General features: G+C 42.6%; 1 protein-coding gene and 2 long non-coding RNA genes across 3 annotated transcripts in view; 1 reads left to right on the forward strand and 2 right to left on the reverse strand.

The window, feature by feature from the left end:
* LOC141728210 (uncharacterized) overlaps positions 1–22,846 on the reverse strand; it is a 584,197-nt gene that overhangs the window by 198,752 nt on the left and 362,599 nt on the right. The window lies entirely within an intron of this gene.
* Positions 1–22,846, reverse strand: part of FAM124A (family with sequence similarity 124 member A) — a 42,888-nt gene that overhangs the window by 14,282 nt on the left and 5,760 nt on the right. Inside the window, exons 2-3 of the mRNA XM_014264026.3 lie at positions 16,643–16,674; positions 550–1,289 (exon numbers count right to left, since the gene is read on the reverse strand). Coding sequence (XP_014119501.2) covers positions 550–1,289; positions 16,643–16,674 — 772 coding nt within the window. The remainder of the gene's footprint in view (positions 1–549; positions 1,290–16,642; positions 16,675–22,846) is intronic.
* Positions 2,505–9,566, forward strand: LOC113458670 (uncharacterized). The gene is made up of 3 exons (XR_003379154.2): positions 2,505–2,732; positions 4,101–4,215; positions 5,583–9,566. It is a non-coding gene; the product is annotated as an uncharacterized LOC113458670 (long non-coding RNA).

The following is a 22,846-nucleotide window of genomic DNA, read 5'->3' on the forward strand; positions in this document are numbered from 1 at the left end:
TCAGAATGCATTTCTTTTCCTTCATCACCTCTCTCTTCATCCTGATAATCACTGTGCAAAAGAGAGATGCAGTTTGTCACTCAGTGATGCCAGAAAATAATGAGTACCATTAGGACTTCTGCTTGTCTCCCATAAAAATCTCATAACTGAGGGCTATTTTAAAACTCCCTGTCAGTTCTGTGCCCATACCTCTTATAAAACTACACTCACCAGCTATGATTTCTCCACTTGGGCTCATAATTCCTTCTCTCTCATTTTTTAAAACTGCTATCTCATCTCATCTCATCTCATCTCATCTCACATCACTCTTAGCATAAACTGAGGTTGACTGATATCTGGCTAACATCATTGACTGCTTTTGTGATCAATTACACAACACAGCAAGGGGTTTCAAATTCTTTTTTCAGCAGTACTGTCCTGGCTCTTGCTCCAAGGATAAAGCGAAAAAACCAACCAGCCAACCAACAAAAGGGCAACTGTCAGTGCAGGATAAGCTTTCCTGCACAAAACCAAGAAATATGCTTCCATTTCCCCGTATACCGAGTTTACCTGCAAAAGGATCCTATTTCCATCGTGGTCTTCTGTCTGCCACCTGCCTTCGCTGATGGGGCTGCAAGGGTTGGGCAAGAGAGGCACAAGCTGCCCCACATCTCTCACTCTGAACTCCAGCACGGCTGACTCTGTCCTCACTGGAACTTGTCCCTTTGGGAGTTTTTTTAAAGAAAACTGAATGTCTATTTCCAAGTTAGAATAGACAGGAAAAACACAGAAGTCTGCTTTTTTCTGACACATTGGTCTTTTCAGTATTAACTCATACAATTTCAAAATATCCACAAAGTTCTCATTCCTGCAGTATATGGTGAAGCGGATCATTTCCTTCCCGTAGTGCACCGGGCGGATAGCCCACAGAGGAGTCTCTGGAGCCAGAGTGTAAAAGTCTTGGCTGCAAGGCATGTAAGGGAGGAACTTCCCATGCATTAGCTCTGTGTGGTGGTAATGCCAAGGTGGTCGCTGAAAAGTCTCATGGAGCTGCAAGATGGGCTCTTCCCCATACTCCTCCTGCAGGAACAGGATGACAGCGAGGGCTGGCTGAGCAACGCCGGCCTTGAGCGGCTTCCTGCGCTTCCTGGGCACTCGCCTTTCTGAGACCCGAAACAGCTGCAGGTCTGGGTGGATCCAGGCTAGAAGCTTATCAATGGCCTGCTGAAGAGTCCTGGATTCACCTGGGTCTGTGATAATATGGACACTAACAAGGAATGGGTCTTGTATGCCTTCCACAGAAAGTTCACCTGAAATGTTAAAAGAAAAAGAAGTCCTTTAATATTTGCAACCAAGTTACAACACTTAGGTGACCCTTAAAGGAGAAACAGTCTACTCAGCCAGAGTAGGCTTTTCTTTTTCTCCAGCTCTCTGAATCTCACTTGTAGCAAACAACAACAACAAAAGTACAGTGATATAGCAACCAGGAAAATAATCAGGAGGCATAGAAAAGTTTCATCAAGCATACCATAAGAGCTGCTGTTTCTCCGAGACAGCATCCAAAAGATGCTAGTCAACGTGCATTTATTTGTTGGAAAAGACCTGTTCCATACAGTTGAGAGGTAGGAAAGACAAAAACACTGGTGTAGAGTGGGGGTGTAAGGGACATTAATGATGTGCAGAATGATAAGGGTGGAAAGTGTTCATCCCACCTTACTGTCAGTTTTGCCAGCTGGCTCAGGACATGGAAATCACACCATTGAGCTCTATCACCCTGACACTGGAGTTTTACACACAGTTAAATGTTTCATGTCCTGGAGGCAGCTATTCTAGTAAGTAAGGCAACGACTGTAGGGAAAGGTAATATCTTTTATTAGACCAACTGATACAGCTGGTGAAAAAAAAAAAGGCAGACAAGCCTTCAGGCATATAGGTCCTTCTTTAGGATAATATAGTACTTGTCCCTACAAATCCTGCACTGTTTATATCTTCAGACTGTAATACTACTGCTTCAAGGTTTTCTTAAGATTAGGGAAGACTTGTAAAGGGAGGAGGAACAAAAAAGTTACACTTACTCAGGGGAAAAAAGAAACCTCTAATTAACCTTGGCAATGTTCAGAGGGGCTCTATCTCTTGTTTGTGCCTGGAACTTTGAGAGCCCAGCAGAGCAACGGCTGGTTCAAGGGCTAGGGAGAAATTGTTACTTTTTCTGCTGGAGTTACATGCCAATAAAGAGGCAGGGTGATCTGAGGCACTTTAATAAATTAATCAAGTAACCTTGATATTTTTGCTGAAACGGTTCCCCTTGTGTGGTATTCTGAAACCACCTCCATGTCTGAGACCCTGAGCTTGGGCACAAAGCCTAAATGTGAGGAGCCTTGGAAAGGCTTCCCCAGCTTTTCATTGTGCAGACCACATTTAATAAGGGGATTGTCTCAAAGGCTATTCCCCCTCCTATTAGCAATCAGTACAAACCTCTCCCTCCTCCCTCCTGGCATTAGAACAACATTCTTGTGATACTTCACCAATTGCTTTAATGGAAAAGCAGCTTTGTGCGAGCAGTGTATTTTAGTTGTCTTTCAATATAGAATAGCTGCAAGACCCAGAGAAAATTTAGATGCAACTGCACAGCTTTGCAGAGAGGGATGACTGGTAAATACAATGTCGACCTCAATTTAGAACTGCAGAAAGATATGGCATGCAGAGCAAATAGAAAGCATACATCTTGCCTAGGGGAGATAAAGAAAAACCAAGTAAGTAATCAAAAATACAATTACAGCAGAGATCTCGTATCCCTGCATGAAATGGGTGATGTGGAGTGACTTTGTCAGACAGCTCATGGAAGAAAAAAAAATGGAAGCAAAAAGAAAAACGGGGTCAGTATGTGGCAAGAGGCTTTGCTGTGGCAATCATTACTGGTAGGTAATTCTTAGAGATACCCCCTGTGGGGAGTCACAGCGTGGGAGAAAGACAAAAGGGCATTGGGGGGAAGTCCTCTCGTGATCCTCTACATTGGACAGCAGAACAGGAAGGAAAACAAATTGCAGAGGACAGCGATCTAATAAAACCTGAAACCTGATAAAGACACAGCCATTCATTTTCTAAGGCTGGAATAGAAGATGTTCAGCTTTTTTCTCTCTCTGATTCCTTTGTTACACAAATGCTATCAAAGCCTGCAACAAGTGACAGGCTTGATATTTATGCATATAAATGACTGCAGCTCTGAAAGAAGCCTGGGCACAACAATGTGAAGCACAGAGCCATCATTTCTGTCAGCTTCTTGCTCTGCATTAAAAAAAAAAAAAAATCCCTGAGCACAGCTTTTCTAGCCTCCTGTTGCTCAGCATGGTGCATGGACACTGAATGGCTGAAGCATTTTTCAGAAGTGGAGCCTTGTGGGAGCCAGTGGCAGCATTAGTATTCTGCAGCCATCGCTGCCTGTGCCCATCAGCACCAGATGCTCGCAGAAGCAGCCTCAGAGGCACAGCACAAAGCCATCCTTAGGAGCCAGAGTTACACAGAGCAGAGCAAATCATCTCTTCTTTTTGAGCTAGCAGCAACTATGTGAGTGCAACAGATCAGTACAGAAGGAGCTTTAGTCCTATTTTATGTTAGCACAGATGCTTTAACATGTTTCATTATGTGGCTTCTGTGCCTCTAAAATGGCAGCCCTTTCTGTTTGGGTAAGAAAAAGAGAAACTTAAGCAGAAATATGAGGCAAGGACAAACCTTCCCTGAAATGACAACAAGTTGCAAATTGTTTCTATGTTGCTAACAAGTCTTTTTCCTTCATCTGACAAAGAAGAAGGGGAAACAACACCATTTCTCATGACACAGTTCAATTTGCCCCAGGGCAAATTGTTACAGAAGCTAATGAAAGCTCTGCATATGTATTAGCCTTCCTGTGTTACCAGCTAATCGCACAGAAAATATCAAAATGCTGAGGCATCTATTTGAAAATAAGCTTCACAGTTCTCACAGCTATTACATTTTTTCTCTTCCTATGACAGAAGGATTAGGTCTCTTTGAGTTGGCAAAGCACTAACTTTGCTAAGAGATAATTACTACTAGGATTGAAAGAGTATTTTACAATTCTAAACTTTCCTCTGTACCTCTGCTAGGTACTGTTCACCACCCATAAGAGGCTAAAGCAGCCAGTCAGTCCAAATGCTGTGGAGCTGTTACACTTGACCTCTTAAGGCTGGGAGTGGAAGGTGGCCCTGATATTTTATAATGGTACGTGTCCTTCTGTACATGTTATTTTTATTTTGTTGCTGATGTGGTATTGCTGAGCTGAGATAAAAGAAAGTCCTGCAAAGCAGAATGCTTGTCCAGCCCTGTGGCTCTTCCTGCCCAGAAACCAGGACATTTTCATCAGTAAGACAATCTGAAAGAAAGCAGTGGGTCCTGTCAAGTCTGCCTGTGCCAACTACCTCCTTTTGGTGACTTCTCTGAAACTGAAGGTGCCCAGGCTTGGGGACAAACAGGACAGGTGGATTTGACAGTGCTGGGTTAATGGCTGGACTCGATGATCTCAGAGGTCTTTTCCAACTTCAATAACTATGATTCTATGACGTAGTGACACAAATACCCATGGGTGAAGTGGGAAACGACGGGTTCAGTGGCTGGAGGAGCAGCCACCACCCTTGAGAGGTGCCATAAGGACTCAGGTATCACTTGCTGGCTGGGAAGGCAGGGTTCCTGACCCAAGGCAGGCACAAGTGGGTGTAAGGTCAGGAGAGCAACCCCAGCAGCTGGGAAGCAGCCAGACTCATCTGCAGATATGGAGAACTGGATCTAATCTCCTTCTCCCTACAGTATGTATGCATTGAACATTAACCCACACCATGGGCAAAATGTCCCTTTTCTTCCACACCACCTACATAATACTAGGTTAGAGAAGTCTCCCTTTTTCATTTCCTTTTTGGCCCTATGTCTCTTGCACACCTTGCTCAAGCAAAACTCTGGGCATGACCTGGCAGTCTGGTCCCTCTTTTACACTGTGACATACCCAGGTTGCTTTCTCTCTGGAGGTGCCCTGAACAAAGCCCCATTCCTTCTCATGGCAGTGTTCCAACTACTGTTTTATTTCAGGAGAAGTCACCACCTCCATCAGTCTTGATGAGATCTGATTTTCCAGGCTTCTCCACTGGACTAAACTCATCCCATAGCAGACATTAGGAAGGATATAATACCTGGCTCCCTGAAATTTGTTCACCCTGTCCTGGTGAAACAAAGGGTGAACCTAAAAACCTCTCAGACTTACCAGGAATTATTTAATGAAGAGTTACCTACAGGGCCAAGGAAAGCTGGTAAGTTTCATAGATAGGATTGAATTTACAATGAAGTGAGATTTTAGGCAGACTGGCTCCTGGTCCTAGCTTGTGCATGTGAAAGAGCATTTCCAAACTGTGGCAGATAATTTCAATTTTCTAGCCACGTATATTTTCAATCTTCTATCCAGGAAACACAGAGGAAATATCCAACCTAAAAATACTTGAAAAAATTTTTTTTTTCTTTTTTCTTTTTTTTTTTTCCTGACCAGCAATACTGCATTGAGAATCAGAACACTAAAACGCAAACTTCCATTTTTTCCTCTGCAGCACACTGCTTCATGAGAATCAACACCTCAACCTGTCTTATGCCATACAGACCAGATTCCTCTATTGCTACATCAGGCAGTAAGACTTCAAATTCCATTTGACCAAACTGCATGATGCAGTACCAGAGATGTAAATCAGGCAACAGGAGCGGTTCAGAGTGAATTTGCCAAGCTTCTGAACTGCAACTCCCATCAAGCAGTACTTCATTATCAAGAAATTACTGCTATTAGGAAGTAATGAAATAATTCAAAACCAAACATTACAAAACAGCATATTTTTTCACTGTTAATCAATCAAAATATTTCAACTGTGGGAATGTAAAATAATCCCAAATACTGTATAAATAATGTCAGAATAAAAAGGCACTATAATATTTCCAATTAAAATTTCCCAGGATTGCTGTTGCACAGAAAGTATCAGTACCTCCCTACTTCAATCACATTGCAAAACACAAGGAAATGTCAAAACTGTAGCATTTCTCAGTGAACAGGACCTTCACATTTTATCTGAGTCCAAGGCAAGAGTGATCCTTTTAGGTGTACTAATTGAAAGGCTCATGGGCAGGCACAAAGTCAGAGGCTGCTTTCACAAACAAGGAGCACTGCTTTACGGGCAGCTGCAACAGAAGCAGTAACAGGACACGTCTGGCAGCAGAACCCACCCCTAGGTCAGTCATGCTTTGATGAATTATGCACCATCAATAATCTCTAGAACAAGCAGGATGTGGTAGATTCACCAGCTCCTCCATTCCCTTTCCCTGCTGTTTAATAGCATCTGACAAATGCAGGGCTGCTGGATGATGTGTTCTCAGCATGCCCTGCTTTGCACACCACCTCAGACCCAGGAAGGATGTTCAGAAGCAAGAAGAAGGGGGATATTCTGCCCAGCACTGTGCCAAGAGGAGAACCTCTTTCACACTCCCCTCAGAGCATCATTTTCCTGAGGAACTGCAGTTGGATGTTCTACAATGAATGTTCTACTCCTCCATCCATGCTAAGAGAGCACAGACAATGCACAGAAGACCAGCACATAGACAAGCACAGCAAAATGGTCAATCTGCTCCTCCAGTAGCTGAAAAACAATTACAAAAAAACCCTGAGTAAAAAAAAAGCTCAAAATTAGGCTCATTATTTCTCTGATGAAGATAAAAAGCCTTCTCTGGTACATTAATATGAACAGCCTTACAAGGAGTCATTATTACCCTTAGAATACAGCACTGCAGCCAGTCCTGAGAGAATGAATCTTGCCAACAGCCAACACTTAATGCCCACAGAGGCCCTGCATGACCAAGCAAAGGCAATGGCAGATCTAAACAAGTGGTACCTTTGCTGTTAGATGGTAAAATGTCTTCTAAAACTACCCACTGTGCTCCAGCTCCAGTGAATTTTCATCCCTCCCTCACCAGATATCTTCTCCTGACCTGCCTAGGGGTAAATTTTCATGATCAATTTAAGCTGCTGCTGAAAGGGCCCATCTAGCACCCTTCACCTTACTTGCATAGCTACATGTCTTAAGCTGATAATGCAACAATACCTGGCACTCCCTCTTCCATTTGCAGTCAGATGGCCTCTGGTGCCATCTAAGCCCTCTTCAAAGCCATATGACCCTCATCTCCTTCACGGGAATCACAACTTTTGTGGCACAGAGTCCTCCCATGGAAGGTTATGGACCTGATGGATGTCCCTCCAGCACATGGGTGGCTGTCCTAGGCTCCTTTTGTAGCCCAAGGTGAGAAGCAGAGTCAAGCCTCAGATAATGCCCATCGCTCTCCACTGTACACACTTTCATCTTTGGTGCCTTATCTTATTCTATCACATTATCTTGCCATACACCTCATCCACAAATGAGAAGTGGTTTTGTGGTTAAATGTTATGGAAGAAAAGCTCTTGAGCTACATGATTGTCACATCTTCCATGACATCCTCCAAAACTTCTTTGACTCCTTTAGTAAGGCTCTGACTGTCCATGCCAAGGCAAAGAGTCAGAGTCACTCCTTAGGTCACAGATATTTTCTCAGCCCCCATTTCCCTCATCATTCACAGTGCTGCAGATTTCTCAGCTATCCCCTCACTAGCTGGCAGGTAAGGAACAGCTCATGCTTGGTATAGAAGGATGTGTGTGTTTCCTGTGGGCTGACCGTCCAGCTGCAGGTTAGGAAAAGGGGAAACTTGAACTCCTATTACTACTTTTTCTCCCTCTTGTCCCAGTGTATTCCATTCAGTTCCAATGAAACCTGTGGGAAGTTAGTGTCTCTGTTAAGAAAGATGGCACCAGTTCACATTATGTTTCCCTTCAGAAACAGGCTAAAAAGAAAGGATGAGAATGCCATATTGTGTTTCTAGATGTGTAATCCCGTGTCCCTGACACTTTTTGCTGGTGTGTGTATTCCACCCAGGCTTTATGGAGCCTGGAGGCATGTCAAAGCAGAGGCTATGCTCATTGTATATTAAGCACACAATGTAAAAAAGGACTCCCAGCTCTGAGAAGAAAGTGCATGAGATCCTCATGCAAACAAACTTAGGAACCTACAGTGGGTGCTTTCACACCATGGTTACAAGCAAGCAAACTGCTTGGCAATTCCTTACAAACACCCTGTAAGATAATGATTTTTCTGCCAATGCTCTAGGCTTCTCCGTAAGCTTTTTATTTTGGCTGCCTGGTGTTATCCCTCAAAATGTGCTGCTTGAACATTATGTTATATTGTTAGAAATAATCAGAATTTCAATTTAAAAACCCAACAGCCTTATCATCTACTTATCCTCTGGAGAGCCCTGAAGTCTTCAATACTCTTCTCAACCACAGATAAGGATCATAGTTCTTGGCAAGAACCCAGACACTGGTATTTGGTATAAATACCAGATTCTGTAGAGAGCTGCAATGTGTAATTCAATTACAAGTTGTGTGTGTAATTAAATTACTATGTAAATAAATTACTACATAATAAAACTCCCATCAGCAACCACTAGTAAATCAAAAGCTGTAAAAAACTGCATCCAACACCATAAATTCCAAAGTCCTCTGATTATAGGCATTGTGTTTTCTTAAAATTCCACTCCTGTGAAAAGCTGAGATTGTCAAAAATGTGTTTTTTATAATAGGGCAGAAAGAACACTGCTTTCAAAAAAACCCCAAGAAACACTGCACACTTGAGTAGCTAACAAATTCAGTCCAACAATGAGGTCCATACCACACACAATGTACTTTAGTTAACTGAAAGTGTGATTTTATGATGGGCTTAAGACAATTTAAGACTTTACTCTTGGCACTCTTCCCCCTACTATTCTCAGCTAAGTGTTTCCAGTGCTTCCCATGTGTCAGATCTAGATGCAAGTTGAGAGAACTTGCTGAACTGACTGAAAAGAAACTCTCAGACTTCAGGAATAATAAGGATTTTGTCTTCTGGTGGCAGTCAGAAAACTAGCTTGGCTAAAAATTTTAGATTTCAGACAGACCTTTTTAAACAGTCTCTATTTTTGCACAAATCTTCCTGGTATCACAAAGATGGGGCAGGGAAAGCCAGCCAGAGAGGAGGCAGAAGTCACACCAAAACATCTGCACTGAAGCCACAACCAAAGACAACTTGGGATCAAACCCTGGGGCATGGCCGAGCATTGCCACGTTTGTGTCTCTGTAGACAATGAACAATATCAGCATTACAGCAAAGGACCAATTTGGACTTGGCAGGGGTGGAAAACTAGTTTGAATCTCATAATCCTTTCAGCTGACAGCAGCGTGTGGCTGAAAATATCTACCCCCTACCAGCTGATGGAAAAGGGAAGCAGGAATGGAAAGCATGCTTCGCTGTCCATGGTCCATCCTGGTCCCCTGTGATGGCAGCCAGGAGTCACCTGGTAAGCATTTCATGAACATTTTACAAACCAAAGGTACAATTATTTTTTTCCCCCAAACTACAAATCAACAAATTTTGTACCAACAAAAACAAGGCAGACAGAGCATATCTACTGCTCTAGAATGTGGCATGCACTATTACCAAATGCCCCGGTTTCCACTGAGTGTGCATAAACAAATGGTATTTATTTATTTTTAAAAGTTCAGATGAAAGAAAGTACCCCACGATAATGTGCTGTGGCCACGAGGAAACTGACTGTTGGCATTGGCAACATTCAGTAGAAACTGCCTTAATAGCTCCAGCCTCCACAAGTGTTTTGTTATTTGACTCTGTGACTCAGATGGCTTTTCCTGTTCTCCCCCAACTAGTGCCTCTGAGTCAGGAGTTGCCATGGGACAGATTTATTTTTTTAGCTTCCCTCTTTGGGCTTTAACAATTCAGACAGACATAGCAACAATTTCCAGATCATTATTATCACTGTACCAGCTGAACTTAGAGTGCCAAGATCTTTCCTGCAACCCATTTCTCAGGGTTAAAACACCCACTAAATGACTGCCTAGCTCCTTGTGGTTTTCTGGGACAGCAGCAGTAACACTTCCACAGGGGGAAATTTAACCCACATCACCAAATAATCCAATTTAACTTTCTCTGACATATTTCCTGTAAGATTTTACTACAACTGTATGGCACTCGATAGCTCAGTGTCTACCAAAGATTTCCTATGCGTCTGAAATATGCTTGGATTATTATAAATGAGGATGTATTTGGTAACATGTTTTTGATTATGACTGTGTGACCTTAAAAAAAGGAGGTGGAAAAATTTACATTGTCATCCATACACATTATTCTAGTCCACTAAACTAGTCCAGTTTTCATCTGCTGTATCTGTATGACAAGAAAAAAAAACCCCAGCCTCTCTGGATGTGGTCAGAAAAGAGTATACAAAGCAACTGCAAACAATGTTTTGATAATTCTGGTGCAGTAATTGTTTAGGATAACGTGCACATCCTTGATACAGAAATCCCAATCTAGCACCAAGCCAGTAGAAAGTAATTAAGCCATGGAACACACATCTTGGTGCATGCTAAATGATCCCAAAGAGTGAAACTGAATTTTACAAAAACCAGAGATACACAGGTTACTCCAAGACAGACAAACTTGAACAGGAACCTCATCTTAACAAAGGCAATGCTATGTTTGTGGTCAATGCCACTTGGAATGCAAAAATCAAATCTAGGTTTGATTTCAAGTTATGCATTCTTCTGTGCATGTCCTTACACACGGCTGTGCCTCATCTCTAGAGGTGCCTTCCAAGCTGAATTCTCTGTGAATCAGCACTGCACTCTCCTATCCTGGATGCAAGCATTTGGTCCTTCAGCACAGTGGAATCTGATGACAAGCAGTTACACAAAGGGTTTGCACAGCCAAAGACTGCTAGGTTGCACGTACCAGTGACATTTTCCCTCTTCCCTCTGCCAGAGTGGGAATCAGCATTGCATTTTACCCCTGGCATCATAACATGAGCCAGACAAGATATGCAGAAGATGTATCATATTTTCCACAGCTTTATTTTCCACAGGAGCTGACACTTCAGATTTCATTACTACATAAAACACCTGAATTTGCAACACTGACAGATGCTGCAGGCTAAGGCTTTACATGATTTGGGTCCAATTTCCTCTTGCATTTCTCCTCATACTTTAATTAGTCTTTGTTTTATAATAACACCTTCTGGAAATGCAGTATGATGCTGGCAAGCCTGTTGTAAATTGTTTTTATAATAGTATTTAATACAGTTTATTGCCAGCCATTGTAAAAGCATCTCTGTTCTCTATGGAAATAAGAAACAATATACTACAGTGTATCTTTGTATGGCAATAAAAGAATATAATTATATCCTTACACTCATTAAATTATGTTGTTTGGAGAAACAGACTTAGAAGATACCCAGTCCAGCAGTGCCTAGGTCAGAATCAGCTAGAACTAACCTAACTTAAAGCTGGCAACTGTATTATGAAATTCAAGCTTTGTGTCAGATTTTTCAATGCCAAAATCAGACCCACTCCCCTTCCTGCTGCTGGTTAATTTTCATCACGTTTAACAGTTCATTGAAGATAGATTTTGAAATGATGCACAAGTAACAGGAAGCCATTTCTCCCTGTGCTTTTGTTACAAGGCATCTCGTGGTGGGTTGGCCCTGGCTGGACACCAGCTGCCCACCAAAACCACACCATCGCTCTCCTCTTCTGCTGGGCAGGGCAGAGAAAATTTAATGAAAAGGTCATGAGTTAAGGACACGGGAGATCAATCATCACTTACTGTCATGAGCAAAACAGATTTGATTTTGGGAAATTAATTGAATTTATTACAAATCAGAATCAAAGTAGGATAATAGGAAGTAAAAAAATCTTAAAAACGCCTTCCTCCACCCCTCCCTCCTTCCTGGTATTAAATTTTTTCCCAACTCTGCACCTCCTTCCCTGCAGTGGCACAGAGGGATGGGAAATGGGGGTTACAGTCAGTCCATTGCATCGTTTCTGCTGCTGCTCCTTCTCAGGGAGAGGAGTCCTTCCCCTGCCCCAGGGTGGGGTCTCTCCATGGGAGAGAGTCCTCCATGAACATCTCCAACATGAGTGAGTCCTTCCCACAGGCTGCCGTTCTTCCCAAAGTGCTGCAGCGTGGGTTCCTCTTTTGGAGCGCAGGCTTTCAGGGATGGGCTCCAGCACGGGCCCCCCATGGGTCACCAGCCCTGCCAGCAAACCTGCTCCAGCGTGGGCTCTGCTCTTCAGGGCTCTGCAGGGCCTGGCAGGAGCCTCCTGTAGTGAGGGCTTCCCACAGGGTCACAAGCCTGGGCAGCTGATGCAGACGACACTGACAAAATGTTGACCAAACCGTGACCAAATCCCCAAACAATAATCTGAATTTATACCAGTGGAGGAACAGAATATCAAACAGAGCATTTATTAAAAAGAAACATGTGCAGTAACCCACATATTTTATACCTGCCAAAACAAAACTTCTTGTGTTCAATTTCTAGAACCAGAAAGTGGGTGAAATTCCATGGGCTAGGAACATGGGTATGTGAAACATGGAAGTAAAAATTTTAATACCCCAGCTCCCAGGTTTACCACAAAAGAATATGAACACCCTACAAGGACTTGATTGTTTCCTAGCTGCTGAAGGAAAGGCAGGGGAGCAGGGGAAGGTGAATTACCAGCTTTCCAACTGCAGAGCAGGTGAGTGACAAGCTCTTTACCTCACTGAGAAGCACAACCTGAACTACAGCATACTGCTGGGTTCTACAATTTCAAATGCTCTAAACTCTTCCAGAAACTTGCATCTTATCCCATAGGGCCATTTTTATATTTAATTTACCAGTTACCTGACTGTCAGGCTAAAAATGGTTAAAGAAAAAGAAAAAAATTCATTCACTTCCACGATTATTTCTAAGACAACCTACTTATATTGGCTCCAAGGTTGACTAGGTGTGGAATACTTCAAATCATAGAATCATTAAGTTTGGAAAATACCTCTAAGATCATTGAATCCAATCACTAACACAGTACTGCCCTGCTCACCACTAAACCACATCCTCAAGTGCCACATCCACACCATTCCAGGGATGGTGACCCCACCATTTCTCTCTGGGCAGCCTGCTCCAATGCCTGACCACATTTTCAGTGAATAAATTTTTCCTAATATCTAATATAAACTTCCACTGGTGTAATTTGAGGCCATTTCCTCCCATCCTTTGTGAATGGTACAAATGACAAAAGTCATGTTTCAAAACGTCCATTTCTGGTTTGGGTCTTTCTGAAAAGCCATTTTCATCAATGCAAAAATTAAGCAGAAGAGGCAGTAAGCATCCTCCATCAAAACTCCACCTCCCTAGCTGAAAATCATCTCTGAAACACATAGCTGAAAGCAATCTGAAGATAATTAAAATTATGATGTATGGAGACTACTGTTTATTGTGCCGACCAACACTAATTAATTATTTCTTTGTGATTCTAACTGTCTGTATCCATATGCCACTAATGTTCTTTATATCTTGGCATTATGTAAAGGTCCCTTCTGTAGGTGTAAAGTGCCTAGCACAATTCTCTCTCATATGGAATTAGGGATCCCTAATGGAAACTGAACACCACAACTGAAAAGGTAATTGATAATACGAGGAAAATGAAGGTTAATACATTTCCTAGATTAATGAAGAGCACACCAGTAGGCAAAATATCCCAACAAGACAAAGCACTCTTCCTCCTAAAGAACAAAGGAAAAAGTAACTACATACACCGGCATTCAGGTAAAAAAAAAAAAAAAAGAAAAGTCATTCCTCTTTACTGAAATCATACTGCTGAACCTTTGAAAGCTGTAATACCTCCAGATGCATCATTCTGCAGACAGGTTTGTGTGACCTTTTTTTCCAACTCAATAAGACAAGGCCAAGTGGCACACAGCCACCCTGACAACAGCCACAGCACAGCAGGCACCCGCTGCCTTTTCTTGCTGAAATACACAGGCTCTGCAAACTTTGGTACTCTTCCCCAAATTACCTGCTGTACAAAACCACAAGCATTAGATGAATGCTGCCAGCAAAAAGCATTTTTTGGTTGTCTGAAGCTGGGACACAAGGGCAAAGACCAAAAGAAGTGAGAGGCTGCCTAAAACCCAAGGTCCAATCAATGCACAAGGCAGGGCTTTGAACTGCTGGAGCAATGCACTGACCACAATAGCTGCTGCTGCCTTGTGCTCAGGGAAAAAAAGTACTAGAAATAGACACAGAATGATCCTGCCACTGCCATTTAGCAGCCAATGAGGTTTTACTTCTGACCTGGGGGGTCTGGAATTCCCGTACAACTTTGCATTGGTGCAAAGTCCTGCAGTCTGCTCAGCTGCTGTGATAGAAGCTGTAGTTGATCCACCTGCTAAGTCTTTCTTAGCCTTTTCTTGGCATGTCTATGGAAAACCATTGTCCAGTGGAGTTAATCCAGAAAGTGAAAAGAATATTCATTTGTTAAATGCTGAAATTGGAGCCTTGCTGGTACTACCAAATAGGACCCCTGTAAAACCAAATTAACCTTCTTGTAATCCTTCTGGTTTAGAAAAACTCCATTAGAACAGGAGCTTCAGGTGAAGCAGCTGCAGGTAATGAAGATTCTTTCCTTCATAATTTACAACAGCTTACTTTGTGCTGCACTAGGGCCTAACAGCATCATTGACTAGACTGCTTTTTGTATTGTGAATGATATCACTTATTGAATCTTTTCCTCAAAGAAATTAAAAGGTCCAAATCACCTTTTCTTTTTCAATCTCTCTTCTCCAACATTCTTTCTTCAAAATGCATTACATATCCACTACCAGCCTCTGACATGAAAGTATTTTTATTTTACCAAAATTCTTTTATGTAACTGCTTCTGTTACTGTTGCAGTGTCTGACCAAGCCAACCACACAAACCTCTCAAAAGGCAAAGCTAAATACTGCTACTTGTGAAGCTGTGTCACTATAATTTGCCTTGGAGGCAGAAAAGAGAAGGAAGGAGACTTTTCTGTCCCCTGAACTTGTGTGTCTTTGCTGGAATGATAATACCTCCTTGCACTGACAAATTACTGGTGTTGAAACACAGCTGCAATGGCCACATACACAGCACAGCAGTGGCCAGCAAGACACTGAGCAGACCAGAGATAACAGGACACACTGTAGCTGCCACGTAACAACAGCTTCATCCCCCTCAGAAATACTTCAGTTAATAAAAACCAAGGCTTACAATTGGAATTTGCTGCCTTTATTTGTAAAATGTGCAGCAGCCATGCAAAGTTTTTAAGGGATTCAAACCTAGTTTTAAAATGAGAAATATTCTACTTGCACCTTGTCTTTGAACTAATCTGCCTCCATTAATCAAGTAAGTATGAGTCACCACCCAAAAAGAGGAAGAAGTTGGCAGCATATTCCCCAAGCCATCATCTGAAACTGAGAGCTGAGAGGGTGGTGTGACACACATCTGGTGCAATCAGGCAAATCCAATATGCTTTCACTAGCACTGAGAAGCTGATTGCCTGGATATTGCCTCCCAATCATTTCAAAAACTATGCCCAACAGTGAGAATCCAGAAATCTATTTAAACAACAGAATTTAGGAAAAAGCTGCACTAAATTCTCTCTTTCTCAGACACACACACAGAGTGAGCAGATGGAGGGAAAGCAGTGAGTTCCTTGCTAGTCACATCAGCTCAGGAGTCAGACATTACGAATGCTGTCTCATCCAGCTCTTGTTGAAATCAATTAAAGCCCTTCAGTGAAGACCACGGGAGATGGAAAATAACCCTCCCCACACTTCAGCCAGAATGTGTGAATGAGAAAAAAACCTGACAGCTTTCTTCCCCTCTGATTTTCATGGTGCTTAAAGATCCAGATTATAAAACACATCTTGTCATCTTGGAATTTTTGATGTGCTTGCTTGGCATAAATAAAGCTCATGCCTGTGTGTGAATCAGGAAGACAGACATCACTTTGCACTTGGACAAGGAGAGATACCAGCAGTCATGCATGAATAAGCATTGATGCATTTCAAAGTGCTGTGGATGCAGTGTGTTCTACAACTAAGGAAGTAGATGGAGTGAAAGTGCTCCTCGATGCTTGAAAAAAATCCTCATTTTGCATTGGTGAAAAATAAAGAAAAAGTAATCCAGACACGGGAATTTGTCTTTTATCAGTTGGACAACCTGAAAATCAACTGGCATTGTAAATATCTAGAAAGACTGTGGCACTTACTAGTGCATCTACCATCTCTGAAATAAAAAACCGACTTCACTGGAGTTGCTCTGAAGTGCTTTGTTGGCATCAGCTCACAATAAACATTCAATTATTCCTGCATTCCCAGCTCCAATGACATTAATCACTGCAAACTCCTTTGGCCTGAGGGCCCATTCACACTGGCCCACACTGTGTCTATAGATTTTGTTCTTATTTTGCCTTGCATCCCTGCAAGCGCCAATATTTAGGTCTTTACACATGGTTTGTGTTTGGTCATAAATATTCAAAGTTTCATTTTCTATACTGTTTCTAGACATAGATCCAAAAGGAGAAGGAATGGAGGCTTTAACGTGTCAAAGTGAACTCTGTCAACACCAGGTTGATGTTAATAAATATTAGCAAGCAGAACAAAAGAAAATATAATAATCCACTTTAAAAAAGAATCTCAAAGTTATACTCACTGCTAGTAGAGGACATTCGGCTGTACTCAGACCTGCAAGACAAAGATTTTAATTAGAATGTATTAAATCTAAAAGAGATAATGAAAAAATTACCAAAGCTGACACACAGTGCTTATTGAAAAAAGTGAATGCCCATTTAGCACTATTTTTGTGCTAAGAGATTAACTGGAACAGGTTTTGAACACTGCTTCAGAAAAACTGGCATCACATGTGAATTTTGAAAATATGTAGGTAGAATGAATAAATATGTAAGTAGAATGAGTAACTATTCTTTTATCTAGGGGTTAATTATGCTACCTAATTCTAGGTGTGAAAATAAAAGCTCAGAAGGCTCTCCATAATGAAGAAATAGTCTGCTTCAGACACAGGTGAGAACTAGAAGTCTACTTCTACTAGACTTTGACTCAGCTCCTCTCCTTCCTCACTTTATGTCCTTTAAATGCTGCTTTGCAAATTCTGTATTTGGAGCTCTTTTTAAGAGAACTCTATTTGATGAGCAGAACTTTTGTAGTTCTACAGTTACAATTGTCAGAGAAGAAAAAAAAAAGAATGCCAAAATACAAACATTTAGATGACAAAGCTTTTTTGCTTTAGTAGGCTGTTTTCCTCTTGAAGACATCTCAATAAAACTATACAGCCATTGGCTCTAGTTCAGGGCATACTGGATTATCTGTGAGAAAATCAAAGAAATTGAGTGTTTTGAGCAGCAGTGCAATTAATGTTTTGGCTGCACATAACCCCAAACTCCTGAAAACCCCATTCTGAGCTGATTAAAACATAGCCTATTTATGTCCTGAAGATTCAGAAATAATAAGGTAAAACAAACATGCCATCACTTAATATTTAAGGAAAAAAATTTCCACTGCTGAGGCCCTACCTATGACCTTTGAGTGTTTGGGTTTGGAGTTCACAGCCACACAGGCCTCTACCCTCATAGTTACTGGGTCCCCAAAACAGACCCCATGCACCAGAGCCCCCTGCCACCATAAGCGCATGGCACGTGTGCCCTGCAGTGCCCTGGACAGGCAAAGGGCTCAGGGAGCTCTGACACAGCTCTGGGATTCAAACCTAAATCCTTGTCTCATGTAATAGTTGCAGCAAGTTTGCAACATTGCTTTAAATTAAAGAAACCACATGAGCCTTGACTCCCAAGAGATGTGTGGGGAAGTAGAAGCCATCTAAGCCTGTTCTCAGGACACCCTCATACTCTAGCTCTCAGGCAACCAAGGGAATAAAGGACATCAGTCCCACATATCTATAGTATCTGCTTTTGATTTTAATGTAGAAATGTCTCTGCAGAAGAAAAAATAATTACAGTCATCCCCATATTTCACAGCTGTGCACTCAGCACTCTGCAGGGCAGATGCCATCTTCTCATACTGGTCAGGTGAGAAGATGATGAGGAACTACCCCCAACTTTTGCCAATCTTGCTGGACTAGTGAAAGATGACACAACCTGAATGTTTCACAAAACTCATGAAAAAGGATTCACCAATACCACCACATACCATGAGGTTTTCATAGTTTTTGGAAAAGATCTGGGCAAGGCTGGGGAGAGAAATGCTGGAGGGGGTTTGCGGCTCGCCCTCACTCACTCTTCTTTGCTAATCCTGTACCCCCAGCCACTTAGAGAGCAAGGATAAGGCCAGAGAGCAAGGAAGCATCTCTGTCCCACTGGCAGAGACCACAGGTGTAGGTCATTAGCAGCCACCCTCAGGCACCCCACACAGAGCTGCTCCACAGCAACTTCTCCATGCATCAAGAGCTACCCCTCAAACAATCGCCCCCAGGACCCCTATGGAGCTGGGAAGGGCAGGGGCAGCAATGACATTGTTGTCCCAAATGTGGGCTCACTGCCCCATGTGCAGCACCAATTTACAGTCCAAGATGAGGTATTCCCATTCCTCTTGTCCAGTTTGTGCAAAGCAGGGAGCTGGCCCACAGCAGGCTGGGTCACCAGCCATCAAAGCTTGATAACACTCATATTTTAGCAAGCAAAGAAGTCAGGGTTCACTGGCCACCAGCCACACAGCTCTGCTACTGATCAGTATTCCACCTGTGCTTGGCTACATGATTCACTTGCCATGCCAATGACCAGCCTGTCTCTCGAGTCGGCGGGCTGGGAGTCAATGCTCACCATCTCCCCCAGTGAAATTGTTTCTACCTAGTTAGAGCTGACTTCAGCACAGTTGCTGAAATTAGTTGGCTTTATTTGTTTCATCCTTATCTTGTGAGTTCTGCCAAATGTCCTTGTGGCTCGTGAATTCTGTGTTCTTTGTGCCCACTGTCAGCAGCACATCCCTCTCCCTAAGCTTGGCTAACCTCCCCCTGGATCTGAGACCACTGAAGCACATCAAGCCTTTCGGGAATTTTTGCTGGTTGCCGTGACCCCGAGAAATGTTAGAAAGTTTCTTTTCCCAGCCTGGCACTTCAAGAAGGAGTCAGAGCTCTTCATTTCTCGGTCTCAAGGTTGTTTTTTATATCTTATCTATAAAAATTTTCTCCTGTCCTGCCAAGGTCTGTCCAGCAGGACAGTCCAGGCACTCTGCCTGCCCCTGGGGCGGTGTCATGTCTTTATACTAAAAACTACGTATACAATGCTTACAATTACTTTCAAATACCTATCACCTATGTTAGAGAGTGAGCTTCTACTTTAAACCAATATAAAAGTGCCAACATCACAGGAGAAGATGGAGGCCAAGAAGAGGAAAGGCTGGACATGCCCAGATCCCTCCATCTTGCCTCCTGAAGCCTCATCCCAGAAACCCCAAAATCTACCTTCTCACCCTGTGATAACTTCATTATTATTCTACCTAAACTGTTGTGGCTTGCTGATCTTCATACAAGGTTGGTTGCTCCACAGGCCATAATCAAAACCACAGGTGTTTTGGGCTCCGTGCCGGGGCTTCTGGGCCCCCTGGCAGGGGTCTTGGCTGTTCTGGACAGCGAGAGGGATGTCCTGGGTTCCCACACAAGCCCTAAAATGTACCAGGGCAATTCTACTGACTGATAAATTCTAATTTATCTACTAAACCCTGGACATCAACATAAGCAGAGAAGGAGACCTTGTTCCTACTGCTGGGCAATGTACACACTGCTGGTCTGGCTCTGGGCAGGGACCAAGGGGAAGTGATGCCAGGGGCTGGCTAAGGTGCTATGCAGGCCATAAAACCACACAGTATTTTCAGCAGCAAGTCACATCAGTGTCACTTGGCACCATGTATATTTGAAAGGGTGTGAAAACTGTGTAACATGTCATTCTTCATAAGCCTAGAGGCAAGCAATATACATCCAGCTGCCTCCAAGCAGCCCAAACAAGAATTCATTTAGTCTGCACTTCTGTTTGAACACAGCCTGGGGCTGTCCTTCAATGTATCTGTGTTCAGCAGTTGGCAGCTAATTCAAAATGAATCTGCACTGCTTGTATTTCGGATGGAAGCGAGACAACATTTTGCCTTTTGCTTACTGCAAGTTGGAACAGTATTCTATTACTTCACACTGTTATTTTATTATCCCAAAGTGCTGCAGGCACATTATAGGACATGGAGAACTAATGATTGCTGAACTTAGGGAGTAGCAGACTGTGTACATGCAGGACTTGAAAAATGAAACAAGAGAAAAATAAAAAGATGGGGGGTGAGAAAGGAGGAGACAACAGCGTGCTTGGAGACAAATTGCAGAGACACATTATAATAGACTTTAGAATTGTATTGCAGGAGCTTTTTTGTAGTTCTAATATGTTTCAAGCTAATACTTAATTCATGTTTGTTGCATAACCGACATCCACAAATTAAAAAAAAAAAAAAAAGGCAGTTAGGCTCAATGGCTAATGTCAGCCTCAGATACCAAAATGAGGGCTGTACCCTCCATAAGCCCCCTCTGTTGTCAATGAAAAGAGAGGTCTGAAGTATCTCTCCCTAGCTCTTGTCTAGACAAGAAGCCTACAGAAACCACATTTCTAATGTGGAACCCTAGACTGGGTGTCTAAAACCAAATGGGATGAATATGAGTCTCTGTGGGCTCTCAGGGACAACCTGGATCACCTTTTGTTCTCCCACCAGTTTCTTTCTTTGCCTTGAATCTAGTCCTTGGGAACAAAACCAAACAAACAAACAAACAAACAAAACAGTGCTAGCAAAATCATTATGGTTCTCAAAATATTAGAAGAAACCATTCAGATTCATGGCATGCATTGGTAAGTGGTTTATAAATGAAATTTTTTTTCTCTACAATCATCTATTTAGGACACTAAATTCTGAAGTTATTATAAGTCTTTTAAGCTTTTTAGACTGGCACACACAACATTCCCTTTAACAAAATCATACATTAGAAAAATCAAGTACTGAAATAAGCATCTCCTGGGGCATACAAGTTCTGTGGACATCAAGTAACTGTGTTCCTTTCTGTTCTTTTCGTTTCTCTTTTAAACATCCTGAGTATTGGCTTCTATCATTTCCCTTGGAAGAGGATTTTCCCAATAGGATAACTCAAGAGTTCAGCACTCATGTGCTTTAATGGTGACACCTGGGACCACACTGGGGCTCAGAGGTTCCAGGTCTATTACGTGGTCTTGCAGCAAGCTATTTCCCCTAATAGATGTTAGATTACAGATAAAAGGAAAAAAACATCCATGACAGAAAGTGAACAAATAGAGGACTGTTCCCTTTATAGGTACATAATGAGAAGAAAAATTATCAAACAGGGTATTGAAACATTGTGAGGTACTGAAAAGGAAGGCTTATAGCTCCGTTGAAAGACACATTAGTCTGCAAAGAATGTGTGCTCAATGGTCAGCCCACCAGCAAAGAGGAGCTGTGGATTTGTCAAAAGATATTAAAACAGGAATGTAGAAGCTTGTGACAAAGGTGGGACCTCAGTTCCCATTACCACCATTGAAGGATCAGACTTGTGCATTATTAGACATGCTAAGAGCATCAGGAGCACAAAAGATATTGAACAAACCTCTGAGATCTGCGTGCACCTCTCACTGCTGATCAGTGATACAGAATCTCAAAATATCCAAGAGAGGGAAGCATTCCACTGAATACCAGCAAAAGCTGCTAGTGCAACTTGCAGCTGCTGAATGTGGTACCTAAAAACACTGTAAGCCTGTTTCTTTGGGTGAGAACATGGCTCTCTCACAACTCTGGCTCCCACAAGCAATGCAGCTCCTCCAGCACCACACCGAGCTTGGGTCCCTTGGGCACACTGATCAGCTGTGATCACACAGCACCAGTTAGCACAGCTACAGCCCTGACAGCTGCAGCCATAAACAAACAGTCCCAAGGGAACTGCCTGGGAGCCAGGCCAAGTGCTGTGGAACAGTCTGCACCTGTACCAGTAACACCTCTCGCCTCCCAAAACATCCTGGCTAGTTGTCTGCTGGGAATGATCCCTGAACCATGGCAACATGGCAAAACATATCCTGGCCCATGGTAAAACACACCCAGGAAAGACATGGGGGACAGCTAGATGGCCCCATTCAAACTGATCCCATCAAACCATTTTAATGATTCAACAACACGGACAACTCCGTCCTGTGCTCAGGGACAGCCCTACGTGCTGTTCAATGCTTGAGTGGCTGGGACCAAGGTCTCTGAGCTGGTCATCTCCAAAGGCAGCCTGCTGTGTAAAACAAACACATCTCCAGTAATTCTAACATAATACTACACCCCAATATGCCCATGGTCTCCATTGCAAGGGCTCCTTAATCCCGCTCCCCAAAATGAAATAGCAGAAAGTTTACAATCTCTTCTGCTCTCTGCATCCTTTGCTTGCCTAGGACTGATGGAATGGAACCTGCTGGATTTATATTTCCCAAGCCTTCTCTACCTATACTTGTGGCACATTTCACTGTTTCATATTAAGTACTGTATTTAACAGCTTCTTTCCCTTCCCTCCCTCAGAAAATACTCCACAGGGCACAAGGGAGTATTTTATAGTCCCATTAGAAGAATTAGAAGATTTGGCTTTATAGCTCTGTCTTGGGTTTCTTCTCACCAAATTCCTGCAGGTCAGATTACAATCTGCTTCACTAAAACCAATCCAGCACAAATCCGTTACCCTCATGATACTTCTACTTGTGCAGTCAAGATGAAATGGAATGACTCACAGCAACTTGTCTCTATACTCCTGGCTTTGGATTTCTAGGAAAGTGACAAAGATTCCCATTGAGCAGCTCTAACCACTATACTCCAGAGCTCA

This window comes from Zonotrichia albicollis, chromosome 2 (assembly GCF_047830755.1).
Source record: "Zonotrichia albicollis isolate bZonAlb1 chromosome 2, bZonAlb1.hap1, whole genome shotgun sequence".
Lineage (NCBI taxonomy): Eukaryota > Metazoa > Chordata > Aves > Passeriformes > Passerellidae > Zonotrichia > Zonotrichia albicollis.